Source organism: Mesoplodon mirus, assembly GCF_964341445.2.
Source record: "Mesoplodon mirus genome assembly, chromosome: 5".
In the NCBI taxonomy this organism is placed as follows: Eukaryota; Metazoa; Chordata; class Mammalia; order Artiodactyla; family Ziphiidae; genus Mesoplodon; species Mesoplodon mirus.
In genome coordinates, this window is record NC_138980.1 from 89,932,906 (window position 1) to 89,953,197 (window position 20,292).

Consider the following 20,292-nt stretch of genomic DNA (forward strand, 5'->3'; position numbering starts at 1 on the left):
ATAAATATCTGTTTCTGGATAATTACCTAGGAGTGGAATCGGTGTATTACATGGTAATTATGTGTTCAACTTTTTGAGAAACCACCAAACTATTTTTCACAGTGGGTGCACCATTTTACATTCCCACTAGTAATGTATAAGGTTTCCAATTTCTCTACATTCTCACCAATACTTGTTTTTTTCTGTTTTTTTTTTTTTATAATACCATCCTAATGGCTATGCGGTGACACCTCATTGTGGTTTTGATTTGCATTTCCCTAATGATTAGTGATATCGAGCATCTTTTGATGTGCTTATTGGCCATCCGGTGTATCTTCTTTGGAGAAATGTCCAGTTTATCTATTTTTTTCTTTTGTTGCCCATGCTTTTGGTTGTTATTCCATGAAATCATTGCCAAATCCAATGTTATGAAGATTTTCCCCGATGTTTTATTCCAACAGTTTTATAGTTTTAGTTCTTGAGCGTAGGTCTTTGATCCACTTTGAGTTGATTTTTGTATATGGTATAAAGCAAGAGCTTCAGCTTCATCCTTTTACATGTGGATATCCAGCTTTCCCAATGCCATTTGTTGTAAAGACAGTTCTTTACCCATTAAATGGTCTTGGCACCTTTGTTGAAAATCATCTGTTTATTTCTGGGCTCTCCATTCTCTTCAATTGGTCCTTACTGTTTTAATTACTGTAGCTTTGTAGTAAGTTTCAACATCAGGAAGTATGAGTCCTTGACATTTTTCTTTTTAAAGATTGTTTTGCTCTTCAGGGCCCCTTGCAATTTCATGTGAATTTAAGGATTGGCTTTACCATTTCTTAGGAAAAAGGCTGTTGAAATTTTGATAGAGTTTACATTGAAACTGTAGATTGCTTTGAGTAGTGTTGACATCTTAACAATGTCAGGTCTTCCTATCAATGATGATGGAATGTTTATCCATTTATTTAGATCTTTAATCTTTCACCAGTGTTTTGTAGTTTTTTGCATGCAGATCTTTCACCTGCTTAGATAGGTTTATTCCTAAGTATTTAAATTCTTTTGGAAGCTCTTATGAGTGGAATTGCTTTCTTAGTTTTCTTTTGGATTGTTTGTTGCTGATGTATAAAAGCCTTCATCATCTTCTTACAGAATGGTTTTAGCAGCCGTTGAGGATCATTACTTAGGTCCATTATGTCATTGGAGGTTGCTAAATGGTGATATTCTATCATTCCCTCTAAATTTATTAACTAGGATTCTTTTATAAAGAAATTTCACTTTAACTTAAGGTATGGTTGTACAGAGAAAGGCAGATGATTCTTTCTCTTAATTTTAATAATGTTCATTCAGTCAGTGAGTTGGTTCCCTAGCATCCTCTAAAGTTTTCCAATAAAATAACTGGGTTTTAGGGGTTTTCTTTTTTACCCTTTGAGTATCACTGTGAACTCATAGATTTTAATATATTTTATCCATTTTAGTCTATTACATTATTCTTTTTAATGCTCAAATTGTCCCATCTTTAGCCAGTAGGAGCTCCTTCAGGTTGTTTCTTGAGTCTTTATGATATGACCTTGGTGGTCTTTGACAACTTTCTAAAGGCAACTACTTTTAAACCTTTTTAAAAATTTTAATTCTTATGGATAACTTTAAATAATAACTTTAGATATGCTGATTTCTTGACTTAACACCTTTAAGGCATTATCCCAGCTATGAAAACATATTCCAACTATGAAAAATGAAGATTTGGCCTCCCCTTTTTCCAGCAAATCGTTACTGGTATATATTTTTTTTAGTTCTGAACCATCTCTCTTCCTCTCCCTTCTAAACCTTTCAGTTTACCTTTACTTTTACAACGTCAACTTAGGTAACATTCATATTTTGTTCAGTAACAATGATCAAATATTTTATGCTTTGCCTGTAGGTTGATTTTAAAATTTGAAAACCAGTAATCACATATTAGGTCTGTATAAATATTTTTTATTGCTAAACCAAGTACAGTGTTAAGATTATTGTTCCTTCTTTCTATGTAATGACCTATGTGCCACTTGATGAAAAATGCTTCTAGCATCAGGAGTCTAAAGAGTCTCTGCTTATATTCTATTAATTAAACCAAATGAATGAATAAGTTGGTTTCTTATTTGTACCATAACCTTATTATTGGTTTTCTCTTTTTGAGAAATAATGCTTCTTTATTAATCATTAATACCTTTCGTGGCTCTCTGATTTATTGACACACTTTCAGCTGCTTTGTGACACTTCTTGAACTTTCTTATCTACTGCTCACCACCCCCTGACCCTGTTCTCTTCACAGTTTGACAATCCTTTATTTTTTTCTATTGAATGGGATCTTCAGAGAAAGGACAAATACATGTCCTAAATCTTTAAGCTACATAATTTTTTATGCTAAAATTGTATTTGTCTCACCTTGTATCTTTCCTAATTAGAGAGCTTTAATTTTTTACTATTCTCAAACAAAACTGTCTCTAGCACGTGGTTAATAATTTCTGTTGCTCTTTTTTGAAATATTTTTAGTTTTCATTACCAGCAATTTGTAACTAATAGTTCAAAAGCCTGTCATAAGAGTTAGAATATAGGTTAATAAAATTGCCCTTTTAAAAATAACTGATGAAGTTGAACATACTGGGAAGTTGTGTTTTGAATGTAGCTAAATGTGATGCAGAGAAGTCAGTTAGGTATGGTTCAAAAGAAGGAAATAGTGAGTGGGTCAAGAAAAGGAGAGTATATTTGATAAGATGATTTTAAAAAGTTAATGTGGTTGAGAATTTTAAATGCTCAAGCCCCCTAGGCTTGCTCCGAGAGCCTTACTTAATTAGAGAAAAGCATATTTAAATTACATATATCTGAAAATTGAGCCAAAGGTCAATATGAAAGTTTTATGTCAATGAATTTATATTTGTCATGTCATTTCAGCTTCTGAAAATTTTCCAGTATACTAACTTCGAGAAAAATAGAAATTATATCTTATCAACTCAAGACCGCCTCGTAGGGGGATTTGCCAAGTGGCCAGATAGTCATCCAGGTAATTTATTTTTTGTATAAATCCAGAGCAACTTTTGTTTTGTTTATTTTTTGAGTAGATCTTCAAGCATCTTTGTCAGAAAGGGCATATGATAGAAAATATAGGCACAGTTGTAAACTTACTTTAAATAATGTTTTTAAAAAGGTAAATTGTTTAAGTTTACAGTAGATTTGGGGTGTAAAGGAAGGATTTGATTATCAAGATGTATTGGTATAGTTTGCCCTTTTTTCCATATATTTCACTTAGCAGTGTTTCATTTTGTTGCGGGCAGTAAGGCAGATGGTCTGAATGGTCCCTGTCCAAAATAGAATTGGTTCATCCAAAATCTTTAGGATTACTAGCTATCACTTGAGCTCTGCAGAATAAATTACTCTTAAATCCAAAAGGGATCTAGTTCTTACCCTTTTCATAAGTCATTAAATCAGAAATCTCAAATCCTGAATACAGGTGTCCCTCACTGTCCATACTCTTATTCTCTGAATTTTGGCAGATTCAGGTTATTTTTTTAGAGGAATAGTTTTGCTATATGAACTCTCAAACCATTCACTCTCTAAAACTCAAGAACCAAATAGATTCAGACAATACAGTATTCCATGCTTTCCCAGCTCAGGAAAGGCATAGATGTGAAGAACAGAGGATTCTTGTATTTCATAAGTACTTTTAAAAGGGTTCTTCAGAAATAATGACATTTCTTCAAAATATGTGGATAATTCTGCTATTTTCCAAACCTAGACAGGCCATAGTCTAAGCTGCATGCTCTAATATAATAAAGTCAGTAACTACATGGATGCCATCTACAGACCCCTCAGGCCTAGCCTGCCAACACAGCTTATCATCTCCATGCTCTGCCCTGCCCCAAAACTTTGGTGGACTAGGCCCAAGTTCAGGCTTAGGATTCTGCAAATGTCTTAGCAGTCTTCCTCTAGTCCAGTGCCCCTCCTAGTGACACTTCTGTGTGTGTGTATGTACATTTGCTTAAATGAGAGGAAAGGGGCCAAAGCTCTTTTCAGACTCCCAAAGGGATCTCTGATGGAAAAGAGAACCTCTAATCTAAACTCTTCTGTTAAGTCTGTTAAAATTGTTCAAAAACTTTCTTAGCACTCAGAGTCAGTTGGCAGGGCACACAAGACCCTCCCAGAATTTGGCTCCTCTCCCACCGCTAGCATCATTCTCCAAGCTGCTTGCCCTTCCCCCTTAGGTTTCACCTCCAGCAAAATGAATCTATTTATAGCTTCCAAAAAACTCAATTCAAGACTTTGTTAAAAATAAGTCAGAACACTGACACTTTTGATAAGCAAATTGACCAAGTATTAGCTATAAATATATGACACTAGATTCAAGGAATGATTGTTTTTGCAGCATTGCAGTAGTATCATGGTTTTTATTATTAGTCTAGAACCTCTTCACCTCCTCTCTTGTCATAAAACTGTTATGGTCAGAATATGTACCTGAATCGAAATACAAATAAGGGGCTCATGGAATCATGTTTTTTTACCTGAAGTGAGCAGGAATATTTCCTGAGATCCATATTTACGTGTATTTTTATGCTTCTTTTTAAAAAAATGTATAATGCTTTTAATTTCGAAAGCAAAATAATATTTTTAAATTTTGGTATCTATAACACATAGCTATAAATATGTTTGAAAAGTGCCTCAAGAAAACAATTCTTTTGGTATTGATTCCATTGTTTTCAATCAGTACATGGTACTATTTTAAAAAATAATGCACTGTTTTAACAAATAATGTGAACAGGGAAATGACAGTCTCTTGAAAAGCATTTGTTATATAAACATATTGAGATACATTTTGATTTTTTACAATAGCTTTTTTAAAAGAAAATTCTTGGAGCTTTTTTCTAGAGAGATCAGTTGTTAAGTTTAACATTTGAGTAAATACTTGGATGTAATGTTTTTTATAGATATGTTACAATGTCTTCAGATCCTGTACATTACAGAGCATAGGAAGTCTTTGTATGATAAATTGAATTTATGTGGAAAAGATCTGTTCCCAGAGCTGTTATAAAAATCATTTTAGTAAGAGTTTTTAAAATTAGCTTATTCTTGGTTCTAATAAATGAATCTAGTAGCAGATTTGACACACAGAGATTTTATATACATTTATAGGAAAAACTTATGAAAAGAATGAAGTTTTATTATGAGGAAAATATATATTTCAACATCTAAAGTGCTTGAATACGTCACCACCTACAGACAAAGAGTTTTTTTTTTTTTTTTTTTGAGGATTGAAACATTTAACTTCTATTTCATTAGCTTTTACAAAAAATCCTTTTGAGAAAAAAAAATTATTCTTACATTACTGGAAAGTGTAAGATCCTATTTTATTTATTCTGAGTGTATTTTCTGTTGCATTCTTTTCCTAGAAAAGTTTCCTTATTTCTATCCAATAAAATTTAATGTTGCTTTTTAATTTTAGAAAAACTGCAAGAAAACTATAATAGTACAGGAAAAATCAAGTTTATTTTTTGTGGTCTGAAAATTAGAGGAAAATGAGTTAGAAGAAACCTAAGTATTCTCTGAAAAAGACATAAAAGGGGATTAACATGGACCTTCATTGGTGAAATAACTTTTTCACAAATAACATTGAGTGAGCACAACTATCTGTCATTCCTTTTTTGAAAAGTAAATGATACTTTTGTAAGTAAAACTTTCTCTTTAATTCTTTTGACACAAAAGATGTTTTGAACTTTAATAGCTCATGAAACCATAAATGATGACAAACTCAAAAACAGAAAAAAATTTTGACTGCTACAAAATCTGCTTTTTGTAGCGTTCCCATAACTGCAGAGCTCTGAGCTCTTTCAGAAGTCATTTAAGGCTCTCAGGCAAGCAACAGCCGTGTGATTTCAGTGGCCATTTAATGGAAGAAAGTTGCTGCCCCCTGAAAGATGGGAAACAGTAGTGAGGCCACTGTAGAAGAATTGTTATGGTATGAACACTCACATTATTATGACCAAATAGAATGTGTGTTTGTTTTTATTGTCAGGTCAGATATTTTTAGAATGACTGACATTACCTGAAATAGGGAAATTAAATATGGTACAGCATTCCAGAATGGATTATTTTGCCTAAGCTTCTTTAACATAGTATTGTCATCGTATATGGTTTAGGAACTGTCAGAGGTAAAACTTAGGGGGGAGGGCTAATACTACTTAGATTCTGAGGTTTATTTTCACTTTTAAGAAAAAATTTCTATTTATGATATAAAGCTCCTTGTTTCCATATTCTATAGTAAGCAAAAGGGAAAACACATTAGAGTGAGAAGTCTTTTATATCACTGGTACTCTTCCTTTTTGTTCTTTAATCACAGAGGATGTTGGTAATGTCACTTCTTCAGCTACGAACTGTTCTCCTTTGTTAGTGATGTTTTCTTGAATAATGTATTATCTGATTTTGATCACCTGGTTTTTAAAAATTTGGGGTTTCAGACTTTGAGAAAGCAAATATTTCAAAAACTGTATTTAGTATTTTTCTCAATTTATTTTTAATGTAGTGATGGGCTGATAAGTAGCTAAAATATTTTGTACAAATAAGAGTCCCTGTTGTGATAAAACTGCCTTATTTTCAGATGCTTTGCATGCATACTTTGGAATTTGTGGCCTGTCACTAATGGAGGAAAGTGGCATTTGTAAAGTTCATCCTGCCCTGAACGTAAGCACACGGACTTCTGAGCGCCTTCGAGATCTCCATCAGAGCTGGAAAACCAAGGACTCTAAACAGTGCTCAGAGAATGTACACATCTCTACATGACTAACTTTAGATTGGGAGGGTGGGGGGATTTGTAGCCTAACTGTAGCTCAAGGTTAAAAGCCATGTATAACCAAGTGTGCTCTTTTTTTTAAGAGGTAGAGTCTTACAATCGAATCTTGTGCTGATGTCACTTTGGTATATGGTCTTGAGCCAGTAACCTTCGTACTAGGTTTCAAGGAAATCTTTGTTTCAAGTTTGAACCACAGTGGACTCTGTTGTGGTTCTTAAATGTTTATATACTGTATTTCTAAGTTCTCTGAGGCAAACTAACTCTATGTATGAAGGTTATCTTTTTAAAAAGCTCTTCAGTACAAAATTGTATCATAAATACAAATCTTCAAAAGAAGTTTACAGTTCACATAGCATTGATAATCTTCAGGTGAACACTTAGTGATCATTTAAAAAGCTTGACTGCTGATGGTAGAACATTGCTTTAATGAATTAAGTATCTGGGATTATTCTTTGAAAACATATGATCCCATAATTTTTAAAAAGAAGACTTATTTTGACTTAAGTAAAATGTGCCAATTAAACTTTTGTGGCCTATACAAATGAAATTAACTTCATAGCAAGAATGAATAGGCTTAACTAATACAATAATTTTCTAAAGGGAGATTGTTTTAAGAAGACTATTATGTAACTGAGGGACAAGTAATATAACTGTATGTGATTGTGAATGGGGAAGTTTTGTGCTGTGCGGGTCATTTATTTTAGATGTTGCTGGGGTAAATAACAGTTATGTTTGATTTTAATCTCAAATCATTAGTTGCTTTTTTTTCCTTTCTGCAGAGAAAATAGTCTTATCTAGAAGGAAAGCCATTTAATGGTTTTGTTTCTTTTTCTGAGATATGTGATACTGTAAATTATACTTGTACTTTTATAACTGAGTTATTTTTAGCCATTTGGATTCTTATTTTTAGTTTGTTGCCCCAGTGTGTTAGCTGCTCTAATTTCAAACTGATGATTTTCTCATTTTTTCAATTGAAATAAGTAAACATTTAAGTAAAAAAAATAGCACCACTCAAGTAAAGTTAATGGTGTAGCTCCATACACGGTCATTCATATTTTTGTATTTTCAGGTAAGTGGGAAGGAAATGTACCATTTAGGGGTTAAGGACTGGGGTTTTGCTTTTCTTTGTTTTGTTTTCTTCATTCTATGACCTAGCTAATTGTAAAGGAGTTAGTATAAAAACTTATTTTTATTAGTAATCAATTTATCAATAAATTACATCTGTCACTGTTGCTCTATGACGTTCAAAGTTATGAGAGTAGTGCTGAAATGGAGAAGGAAATCTCTTCACCAGAGGGACTGGGTTTCATTTAAAGTCTTGGTGATAATAAATGTTGGATTATTAGTTTTACAAGTATCAGTATAAAAACTAAATTACTAATATCACTGTTTAGGTATTATAATATTTAAATTTTTATTTTAATTTCTTTCCTAGAGTGGAGAAAAAATACCCTTAAATAATGGTCCTTCCCAAAGGAAACCTAGTATATACTTGGAGAAATGATTCATTTATTATTGGCATGCTTAGTTTTAAACCTCAATTTGCCAAAGTCAAAAAAAAATTTTTTTTTTAATTAGAAATAAAATCAGTTTTCTGGTGGTGGGGATAAAATAAGCCTAACAACAGATGTCATCCTTCCATGAGTTATTCCAGTTTGTACCAGTTTAAATTCTGACAAAGTATGACATCTACGTCTCTAACTCATTTCGTAGACATCAGGAGTTCAAATGGCATATATGTGACGGCTTTAGAACTATTCAAAAAGCCCCCATTTTTTTTTTCCTGAATTGCCATGAGTGGTTGGAAGCTTAAAAAGTTAGTAATAGTAACCGTATTTGTATGAAGGAGAATTCCAAGGTCAAAGTATTTCAAAAAACTATTAAATATTTTCTAACTCCTTGTGTAATTTAATAGCATAAGATGATATATTACAATATGATTCTAATTGATATACTCGTGAGAGACCTCCTTGTGAAACTTTATGGACCAGTGAATGTTCACATTCCACAGCAGCATATTGACCAAAAAAATACCAGCCCATTGTGAATTGTGGAGAAACTATTCCCAACTTTTTCTAAATAGTTACCTACAAGCAAAGTATTAATAAAATAAATTATAAGCACTATTTCATATATATACTTGGTTCTTTAGCAGTGGTGATAGAATAAGAAGGGGAAATATGAAGTCTCAGTAACTCTGTTCCCTATGCTCTATGGCCAACTCCAGTATGGTATTTTTTAGACTATGGTAGGAGGGGCCTTATTTTGAGCATATGCGTGAAAACAAGGTTCATCAGGTCATATAACACAATTCAACCTATTTATCATCTACAGTGCTTTTAGATTTGACCTATAATATGTGTGCATTTTAATTAGATCTTTTAATAATTATTTATAAATATTCAAATTCAAATAGAAGTTTTGCCGACAGTGGTACATAGTTTGAAACTGTTGGGCCTGATAATATTTGAGAGTCAGTATAGGAAGGAGGTGCTCTGGAGTCAGATGACTTGGGTTTAAATCCTAGATCTGCCAGTTCACCAGTGTAATTTTGGACCCTAACTTCCCCTTTGATAAAATGAGGGGGGAAAATCTAACTCACAAGATTGTTTGAAGATCAAATGAGGTAATACATATAAAGTACTTAGCATAGTACTAAGTAAATAAAGTAAATTCCTGAAATAAATTCCTAATTATAATTTCTGTCATAACCATCATAAAATTGTTTTTAAAGCCTCTCTTTTCTGTAATAGAGTTCCCACAGAGTTTAAACTCGAGGAAGATGATGTCAGCATTGTAGTTTCTGAATCTCCCCATTTGAATCCAGAGTAACTAGGATAGCTATTCTACAAAACTAGATGACAGGGTGTCCCCATGAACTTCAGAATACAGTTTTATAAGGACAAACCACTGACCAACATAGTTTCAGCATCTGTGTGGGAGGAAGTGAAAGGCAGGCAGCTGGTTTCTGACAGCCTTGAGAATAGAACTATAGCATTGCCCCCAGTTTCTCACTAGAAAGTACAGTGGGCCAGTCTGAGAACAAAAGCTGAAACTGGGAGGGGTTCTACAGGTCCCCATTTGCAGGTAAGTGTTAGAGCAATATGATATGGTCTGATGATTGTGCTAGAGCAGTCTGGGCCCTGTCCTGTATACATCTTAAAACTAATGAGATAAAGCCTAGCTAGAATTAGAATCCAAATTGGACAGGATAGGTACAATAGGACAAAGAGAAGAGAGAGTCCAGATAAATGTTGGGAAGGAAAGTCAATATACCTAAACATTATATGTGGACATAGAAAATCTTTTAAATCACTCTGTGAAAATGAAACAGGAACTTTAGGGCCATAGAGCAAAGAAAAGTTGTCCTAGGGCACCCCTTCCTCCTAAAAGTACAGGAAAACTCATTTCACCCAAAACCAAAACCAAAACCTGAGAAGGATTATAGTCAAAGCCCATTCAAAGTTGTTTTAAGGAATAAAAGAATAAGCAGCCCAATATCCCCACAGACATTGGAAGCACAACAGAAGGACATGACCACAAGACTGATGAAAACCTAGTATTTATTGATTTAAAAAAAGCAATTATGACAGGAAGTTTATAGTTTTAGAGCAATATCAATAAAAATGAGAAAAGCTAAGAATTACACAATCGAGTCTTAAAAACTGGAGGAAAAAGCAAACCAAAAGGAAGTAGAGGGAAGGGATTAATTAAAAGGGGGAAGGAGGGAAGACAAGATAGACAAACCACCAGACAATCTTTTCAAGAAAAAAAGGGAGGAAGCAAAAACACAAAAGTTTAAATGACAAGACAGAAATAACCATAAAACAGGAAATTTTTCAAAATTATAACACTACTTTGAGTAATTTTATATAATAAATTAGAAAATAACCTTTCTTAGAAAAATGCCAATTGCCAAGATTACCGAAGTAGATACAGAAATTCAAAACAAATGGACTCTTTACAAAAAAACAAATCAGGCCCAGATTGTTTCAAGGGTATTTCTGCCAAACTGTCATGATTAAATAATCCTAATGTTGTTTAAACAATTCCAGGGGCTATAAAGTGACTCTTGAACCTCAAAGGGCAAAAAACACAAAAAAGGCTTCTAAATTCATTTTGTAAAGTGAACATGATAAGCATTGTTTCTAAAACCTGACAAAGTTTGTACCAAAGAGAAAATTATAGACCGCTCTCACTTATGAATATATCAGTACATAAATGTTAACAGTACATTAGCAAACAATTCAACAGCACTTTCAAAAAATATTAAGTCATGAATAAGTTGGATTTATTATAGGAATGCAAGAATATTATTAGACAATCCATTAATATTCATCATATTAAAAGAGTTAAGGAGAAAAACCATATGATTATCTCCATCTTTGCAGAAAAGACACTTGACAAAATTGAACACTCATTTATGTTAAATATACTCAATAAGTAGAAATTGATGAGTAATTCATTGACACTGTACCTCTGCCCAAAAGCCAGCATCTTAATGTCAATACTAAAGTCAGGAGCAAGGCCCACTATCTCCTCTACTATTTAACTTTGTGTTGGGGGATTTAGTCAATGAGATTAGACAAAAGAAAACAAAGACGTGAATTGAAAAGGAAGAGGAAAACTATTTTTGAATATGATTTTATATCTGGAAAACACAATGGAATTTGTTGAAAAGCTGTAAGAGAACTTAGTAAAGTAGCAATTGCATACAACTAACATACAACTATCAGTAGCCTTCACCAGACACAAAAGAGTGCATACTCCAATTCCATTTAGATGAAGTTCAAAATGGGCAAAATTGTCTGTGGTGTCAGAAATCAGTGCCCCCATTCAATCACTACCTCCTTCCTCAAAGGTAAGCACTATCATGACTTAAATCACCATCAGTTATGTCTGGTTTTGAACTTCCTATAAGTGGAATCATAATCAACACATTAGTTTTCAACTGGTTTCTTTTGCTCCACAGGGACTGGAAGAGTACAAGGCAGAGTCTGTGGTGCTGGCGATGTTCTGTTTCATAATTTAGGTGCTGGTTACATAGGTGCATTCACTTTATGAATATTTATCAAGCTGTACACTTATGATTTGTGCACTTTTCTGTATGTATAATTACAGTTCAATAAAAATGTTTACTAAAAAGAATAAAAGACTATATATGTATACAAACCTAAACTAGTTAGAAGATGTTCTTGAAGAGAAGATCCCTTTTATGGTTGCAAAAAAAGAAAAAAACAAGAAACGTATATGTAAACTTGAGGTCCAAACCTATATGAGAAAATCTTAAAACTCTTGAAAGCCCTCACATGGCTCTGGTGCACACTGAAATTTGAGAACCAATCACTGATTTAGGAAAAGCAGCTTGGGCAGGAGAAGCAAGTAAGAACCCCATAATTATTTACAAATGTAAATTTTAAAAAGAAGTTTTAGTTAACAGTAAGCTGAGTGTGATTCAACAATGTGATCTTTGCTCCCACCCCAAAAAAGCTAATGTGATCTTAGTCTGTGGTAATAGGGTTGAAATGTAATGAATGCTCAGCTATGCAAAGAAAATATGACATTTATTTTCTCAAATGGACCCAATCTTCATTTGCCTGTATCTTCGTCTGTCAAGAGGTAGCGGAGGCTAAGGAGCGGGGCCATTTAAATTTGTCAGCTAACAAACAATCTCAGTCTCTTCTAATACCAGTGTTGTTGTTTTTTTCTCTCTTGCTCCTTGTTGGCTGAGTATATGTGCCTCCTGGCAGTTCGTGGGGGCCTCTGTTGCAGGTTGCTGCTCTGATCTGGTGTCTACTAAGGTGTCTGCCGCCGGTCTAGTGTGGCCTTTGCAGGTGGGTTGCTGCCATTTGCCGCTAATTGCACAGTCCCAGCGCTATGGCCTTTTTGCTCTAATCCCAGGCCACCGCCAATCTCCCTGATTTTAGTGATGCTGTATCTGCACCCTCCTGTCCCCTTCACTCACACACACACACACACACACACACACACACACACACACCACCCCATCTCTTCGGCCTATGCAGAAGCTCCTAGGTCTTTATTCCTGAAACACTGTCTTCATTTCATATATCTAGTAACCTCCCCTCCCACTTCAATGGTACTGAGCCACCCTGGATGTAGAGGTAAGCTAAACCTATTTCTCCTAGGACTGCAGCCTCTTCTAGGAAGCCTGGAGAAGCAGGTCAGAAGGCCACCTCACATACCACATGTCTAAATATTTAAGAGTTACAAATCACACCAGAAAATTATGTTCTATCCTCCTAGACTGACAAATATAATAACAGATTGGGGGGGGGGGGCAAAAAGCAAGTCATACCGAATAATTGTGAATAGCATAAAGGCACAATTAACTTCATTTTCCACCCCAGGCCATGATTTGGCAGTCAGTGCTGCTGGGCTGGAGCAGAGCGGGCAAAGGGGAAAGATTTCTCCCTGATGTGCTGGCGTGCCAGCCCTGGCCCCCTGCAGTCATTAGAGAGATGCACAGATTCCATATCCGCTTCTGCTTGGAGGGAGCGTAGGGGGTGGCTGTTTCGCACCCACTTGATCTCTCTCCACCCCCCTGCACCTCCTCCATCTGAGCACAAGCTTCTCTTTACCCCACACAGTCTTGAGTCAGGTGATCCTCGCCCACATACGTGTCCAGCTGCCTACCCTACCAACATCACCCTATCAAGCATCTCAAAGGAAACTGAGGCTCAAATCTAGAAATCTTGGCCTCCTCAGGGTTCCCAGCCCATGGCCAGCCCTCTCCCCACGCTAGGCCCCCTCCCACACCTTGAGGGGCTCCATTATGCTTAGGACAAGCTCTATATCATCTCCAACTCCCCCAGGCAGCTGCTCCATCATCACACCTTGGACCCAAGTGTGTACACACACCCTGGCAGCACAGTCCAAAATGGACCCAGGAGAGAACCTCATGCAGGCCCTGGAAGTGGGCTCACTTGGGAATTCCATGATCTCTGGTAGCTGGAGGCATGCTCTAGAAAGGGTGCCCACCAGTCTTACGGGGAGCATTGGAATCGGGCCCTCTTGCCCGGATCTAAGGGCAGTACTGACAGACTACCAGCCCCTATGTCCTTAGTTTCCTTCACACCTGTCTAGACCTTGCTACTAGGCATTCCACGCACCTCCTCTCCTCTGCCCATCTCATCCTTTCCACACTTTCCCAGGGCTGGAAGTAAATAAGATTTCTCCCCTTCGTTTGTGACAGGGACTTTCCTTTCTTCATTTTCTGAGTTCTCTCTACCATTGCCTTGACATGTTAACTGGAGGGGTTTTTTTTGTTTTTGTTTTTAATTTATTTATTTTTGGCTGCATTGGGTCTTCGTTGCTGTGCATGGGCTTTCTCTAGTTGCAGTGTGCGGGCTTCTCATTGTGGTGGCTTCTTGTTGCGGAGCATGGGCTCTAGGCGCATGGGCTTCAGTGGCTGTGGCACACGGGCTCAGTAGTTGTGGCTCGCGGCCTCTAGAGTACAGGCTTAGTAGTTGTGGCGCACGGGCTTAGTTGCTCATCGGCATGTGGGATACTCCCAGAGCAGGGCTGGAACCTGTGTCCCCTGCATTGGCAGGCAGATTCTTAACCACTGCGCCACCAGGGAAGTCCTTAACTGGAGTTTAATTTATAAAATCCTTTCTCAAATGACAAAGGCTAGCTTTATGATTCTTATTTTGCTGCAAACTCTAAAGCTGCTTATTCCCTCCCTTCCTCATTGCTGTAATATGCTAAACCTCTCAAGGTAAATGAGTGCCTCTGGTGGAACAGGAAATGCAAAGGCAAAAAAAATCAACAGTTTTTCAGTTACTATCCCTGCCTATTAAAGTATCATTTTAATAGAAATAGGGCAGCTAAAATGAAGGAGGTGATGACACCACTGTGTACTGTTGGTTTCAAGGTACCACATATTAAAAAGGTCAGAAGTGGGAAGACCAGGCTTTCTAGGGGGGCAAGGAGAAATGGGCCATATTTATCATATTCAAATAGCTGAAGAGCCGTTCTGTGGAATAAGGTTTAGATTCAGCACCAACTCTAGAATTTCTGTTTAGTGGAGTCTTAGGGGGTGACCATCTTAAGAAGGTGAGGCCTAGGGGACTTGCCTTGAAGTTGATTTGCATATCACTGAACTCTGTTTATTGTGTGATCATTTGAGCTGGCTTTAGAGCATGTGAGGATTAGGGGTTAATCTTAACGTATAGCCCTCCTTAGTCACATTCTGGTTCCACCAGTAACTGGACTGCTCAAAACTTTAAACATGCACAACAAATAATATTTTTCGAATAGTGGAATTGATAACTGAATCAGTATGTGAGAAAGATAAAGGACTGCAACATCAGAGCTGTGTGAAGCTGGAATGGAACCAGTAAGCTCCCTGCCCTGGAGAAGGTAAGCTCAGCTGGAAGACAGGGAGGAAGCAGAGGACTGCAGGCTGGCAGTGCATAGCTAGACTCACTTTCAGTTGACAATCAGTTTGGACAGGGAAGTGTCAAACAGGAAAACAGTCACCATTATTTTAGAGCATTACCCCATTTCTCTAAAAGTCAGCATTCCTATTGCCTGTTCTTGAACAACCTGCATTTTCAGGGTAAACAAATCATCCTAGTTGATGAGGGAAAGTTCCAGTTTTCAGAAAAATTCTCAGTTTAAATGTAAAAGGAATGATGGGGGCAGAAAAGAACTATTTTGCAAATGCTCATAGATTCCAGGCTAAAACCATCAGTGGATACTGAAACCATCACGAGAAAAGGTGATGGAGAATGTTAAAATGGAAGGCTCATGCTGCCAGCACCTGAATCCACTAATCAACCCTGCTGTCTCTAGAAGGAGAACAATCAGACAGTAAGAGCCTCCTGATTAATGCCGTGTGAGGTACACAGTACTAGTAGCTACAAAGTTATCCTTGCCCAAAACAGCAGAGACTGAAGCTAATCAGTCTGCTAGAGCTAATGTCTAGATCTCACCAGGGAAATGGGAAAAGTAAAATGGCACCACGAGGAGGCATCCAGCTGTGTCAGAGGTAGCACATCCTAAAGATAAATCTGGTTTCTTCAACAAGCCAATGGCATAAGGAAGTGGAAGGAGAGGGATAAGGTAGACTGTTCTAGATTAAAAGAAATGTAAGAGACATAGGAACACATGGACCTGACTTGGGCTTGGGTCCTAATTTAAGCAAACTAATTTTCAAAAGACATTTTTGAGAGGACTAGGGAAATTTGATATGAACTAGATATTTAGTGATATTAAATAATTATTTTAAATTTTGTTAGTTGTGATAATGGTTTGTGTTATACACAATTTTTTTCTCATATTATAGAGATACATTCAGAATTTGGATTCACAAATTCAGAGCTGCACTTTAAAAAGGTGAGACACCTCCAAAGCTTTTCATTCAGAAGGCTTTGGTAGAGACAGGAATCTTTTTAAGTTCCACAGGTAATTCTGATGAGAAGCCGGGTTTAAGAATCACTGTATTAAATAACTCAAAAGGTCCATTCTAACATGGAGGGTAGATGAGCTTAAGGTGACTTCAGACTGACAAATGTATGTATCTTAAATGGTAGCTGGGAGCAGGGTCTTTAGGAGGCAAAGTATATATATGTACCTCCCCCTGCCCCACCCCACACGGCCCTGCCCAGCCCTGCCCAACACCAGAAGTTCATCAGTACTAAGAAGCCTGAAGATTTGGAAGAGAACAAAAGAGGTAAGGATCCCAGCAGCTCTTGGATTTTCTCTGTCAGACCTAGCTAGATGAGGTTATGTCCGACACTGGAGAAGGAAGATGTTTTTATTGAAAACATTGAGGAAGTGGGGACTGGCTCGATGTTAATTACTCCATTGAAATATTTAGATTTTATCTCTGAATCCCTCCTAGATGAAACCTAAAAATGCAGGAAGAATTTCTAAGTGGAAGGCCTATTAATATGTAACTAGACAAATGAGTTTCAGGAAGCACTACTTCTAAGTTTTTTTCAAACATTGTACTACCTCCTACGAGGAGAGGAAGTACAGATTACAGAACATAGAGCTCCAAACCAAATTATTTCAGCTTTCATTTCTACAACAGGCATGTACCAACATTACCTTAGTGTCTAAATGACTTCAGAGAGCTCACTCCAATTCACTAAAATGAGATTTTATTTAAGTCAGAGCAGGTTGCAAACTGGGTTATAACTTGTATGTTTAATACTCATAGTGTTTATGGAAGATACGATGCTTCTTCTCTGCTTATAAATATATAATACCATAATGAAAGTTATCCATTAAATGTTAACAGTCAGTATGGCATCTACCTGGAATATGCTTTTCCCCAGAGATCTGTCATAGTGTGTTTGGGGAAGAGAAGGCGGTAGGAGGGCATCAATGAAGATGTTTGCCTGTGTTAAAAAGATATGTCTTTCCTTCCAGTTCATTTTTATTTTGTAATCTTACATCTCATTTTGATTATGTTTCACCGTTTTCTGAAGAGAGGGCAGAAACTGTCAACTGAGGTCACAATTGAAAAAAATTCTGACTTACGAGGAATTTATTTCAAAGGTTTAGTTCCTTAATAAATGACTCAGGCTCTGGGTAATTTAGCTTAGGAGACCTGATGACTTTCATCTTTTCCCCTTACACACACAGAACAAGAAGAGCTTCAAGACGAGGTGGCCCAGGAGGAAAGTGTTACTGCCCAAGCCAGCAGACTAAAGGGTGCTGCAAGCGTCATCGTGCTTTTCAACCACTGAGACATCTGTCTTCTCTTTTTTTTTTAAAGGTAAGCAATTATATCAGAAAAACTTTAAACGGGACAAAAAAGGTACTGTTGATGAGGAACTCTCCTCCCACACCAACCGCCATTCTGCAGCCCTCTGCAGAGGCAACATGTGTGACCAGCTTCTATAAAAGGACCTGCACATGCAACCACATATGTGTGGATGTGTTTATATTCACATGCTTACATATGATGGTGACCTCAAGACCAATCAACTCAGCAGAAATTCAAGTTTTCATTTATTTTACACAGCCTGGCATTTTCCTTTTCCAGATTTCTATTACCGGTTATTAGGAAAAATGGCCAGTTTAATCATCTCTGTTATAATTTGAGAAAGGACTAAGGAATGACTTAAAATAACTTATAAAAAATAATTAAATGATTATATCTGGAAAGTCATAGAACAAGATTCTCATTTCTCATTTCCACCACTCCTTTGTTGCCCCTGTGTAGTGGAAACTTTGAGCTTGGTAGAGCTGGGCTGCCGCAGACACCACCACAGCCTGGATGAGCTGAGTCCCCTGCAGAGGTGAACTAGAACCAAGATTTCAATCTCCTAACGCTTAATGCTTGAGGAGGGAAGGCTCTGGGCCACGCCAACAACCAATATTAGCGGCTTTGGGTAACTGGGGCTATTTGTTGCAGCACTGTGTTTTCTCCGTAGAAAACCAGATTGTGGTTCTTACAGTGCAGAGCTGCTTGTTTGGACTGGCTTGGCTTCTCCACCCTCCTCACATCATAGAACACATAGAAAAGATGGTAGGGCACCCACAGTAAGCCCAGGAGGCAGCTTATGGGCACAATCCTAGAGACTCTGTTGGCCCAGGTCCCACCCCAAACCCTTCCTCTCAAAGGATTAAAGGTGGCATATCTTAGCACACAGGTGATCCATTTCAGCTATTAGAATTGGCGAATACCTGCTACCTCAGTGAGGCCTGAAAACTGCTTCATTTCAGCAGCAGCATCACCTGGCACTTGTTAGAAAAGGTAACGCTCGGACCCATAGAATCAGCATCTATTTTAATGAGCTCCCCAGTGAGTCTTGTGAATATTAAAGTTTGAAAAGTGCTGTCCACGGGGTAACATGTATCTCCTTAGCATAATGCTGTGTCAGGCCCTGGAGACCTAAGCCCTGCTTCCCTTTCCAGCCTCACCTTTGGTCATTCCCCTCTGCCCAACCCGTGATACCTGAAGGCACTCTGCTCTCTCTGTTCTTGGCTTTGCACAGACTGCCTCTCAGCCTAGAACGTCCTCTACCTGCCCTTCTGAACTCTTATCCTTCAACTGTCAACTTAAAAGTCCAGTTTCACCTGCCCAGCTGAATTAGACAAAGCAAGACACTGGCCCATTATAGTCTTTCTCCCACCCCGTTGCTCCCTCGTTCTGCTTATGTGCTTCTGCTAAAGAACTTCCCACGCTGGGCAGTAATTACCTGTTTACTGTCCATTGTCTCAGGCAGACCGTGAGTGCTTGCTGTCAGCAGCTTTGGTTTATTCATCTCTTTTTTTTTTTAATTTCTAAGTTGTGACACAGCACATGGTAGGTGTGAAAGTCATGCTTATTGGAAAAATCAATCAGTGAATCTTGGCCATTTTTACTGGAAAGTAATCTTCCTAAAACAGTAGTGTATATAATATTTATAAATCATTTCAAAATATTTCTGTTTTTATTCCTCTGATTTGTGGCCAGTTTCCTGAAATGCAGGATAGCATATAAACCCATTTCTTATCCCTCAGGCCAGATGTAAAATTATGTTCTATCTTTGCATGATTTAATATACTTTAAATGTAACAAAGTTATTGAAAAGAGAAATTAAATCATATCAAATAGGTTCTAGATGAAAAACATCTTCTGATATGACTACTGTCTACTAAATCACTGTTCATTGCTTATTTTACAAAAATGTAACACTAAACACTGATCACTTTTTCCTTAAAAACACTAAAAAAAATTCCTGACTCCTGTCTGGTCTGCATCCACTTTAAAAATCACATTCTTGTATTGTATCCTTTTTCTTCCCCAAGTATGGTGAACTTACCTCCACACACATCCTCAGCCAGCCTCTTCTACACATCATTTTTTAAATCCTCTTCTGGGTGTTAAAGTCATTTCACAGTGTTAGGAAGACTCATTAAAGGAAGATGTTATAAAAGACGAATTTCCCCCAGATGGCTGAAGAATCATTGGGGTAATTTACCAAGGAATTGCAGCCTGTGAGACCACACCAGCCGCTGAGCAAAGCCAAGCATATAGAGTTTCTTTTCTCTTCTGAGTTTAGGAAAATGAGTGTGAAGGGAAGGATGTTAACTCTCTCAGGATATGACGTGGGCATCGTCTTTGAGAGCAGGAACTTCTAGGACACCAGATAGGGCCTGGTGGTGACAGAGAAGACTCCAAGCAGAGACAGAAGAGGACCCAACAGCTGGCTGCTCGCCATCTTCAGAAAACATGGAAAGGGAGCAAATAATTTCAAAAATATACAGAATAAAACTAGCAGAAACAACTGATTTGGAACCTCCAGTTTAGGAAATTGCTTCTTTAATTCGGACACTCACTATTAAAAAGAAAGAAAAAAATCTCTTGCATTTGCAAAATGGACTTTGTACAGTGCCTCAGATCATGGCCTAGGGGACTGACAAGTTACCATGGCTCCACAAATCTCCCACAGGGAGGAAATGGGCCCAGGGAGTGGTTCACAACCTACAGAAGAAATGCCTATGCCCCACTATCAAAGGGTATAAGAAAATAGCATTAATTTACA

General features: G+C 37.1%; 1 protein-coding gene across 2 annotated transcripts in view; it reads left to right on the top strand.

The window, feature by feature from the left end:
• The window catches only part of PGGT1B (protein geranylgeranyltransferase type I subunit beta), a 59,673-nt gene extending 48,918 nt beyond the window's left edge, over positions 1–10,755 (top strand). For both annotated transcript variants that reach the window (XM_082623467.1, XM_082623468.1), the window contains 2 exons: positions 2,896–3,004; positions 6,590–10,755. In XM_082623467.1, the coding sequence (XP_082479593.1) occupies positions 2,896–3,004; positions 6,590–6,771 (291 nt within the window). In that variant the 3' untranslated portion in view covers positions 6,772–10,755. The remainder of the gene's footprint in view (positions 1–2,895; positions 3,005–6,589) is intronic.
• The last annotated feature ends 9,537 nt before the right edge of the window (positions 10,756–20,292 follow it).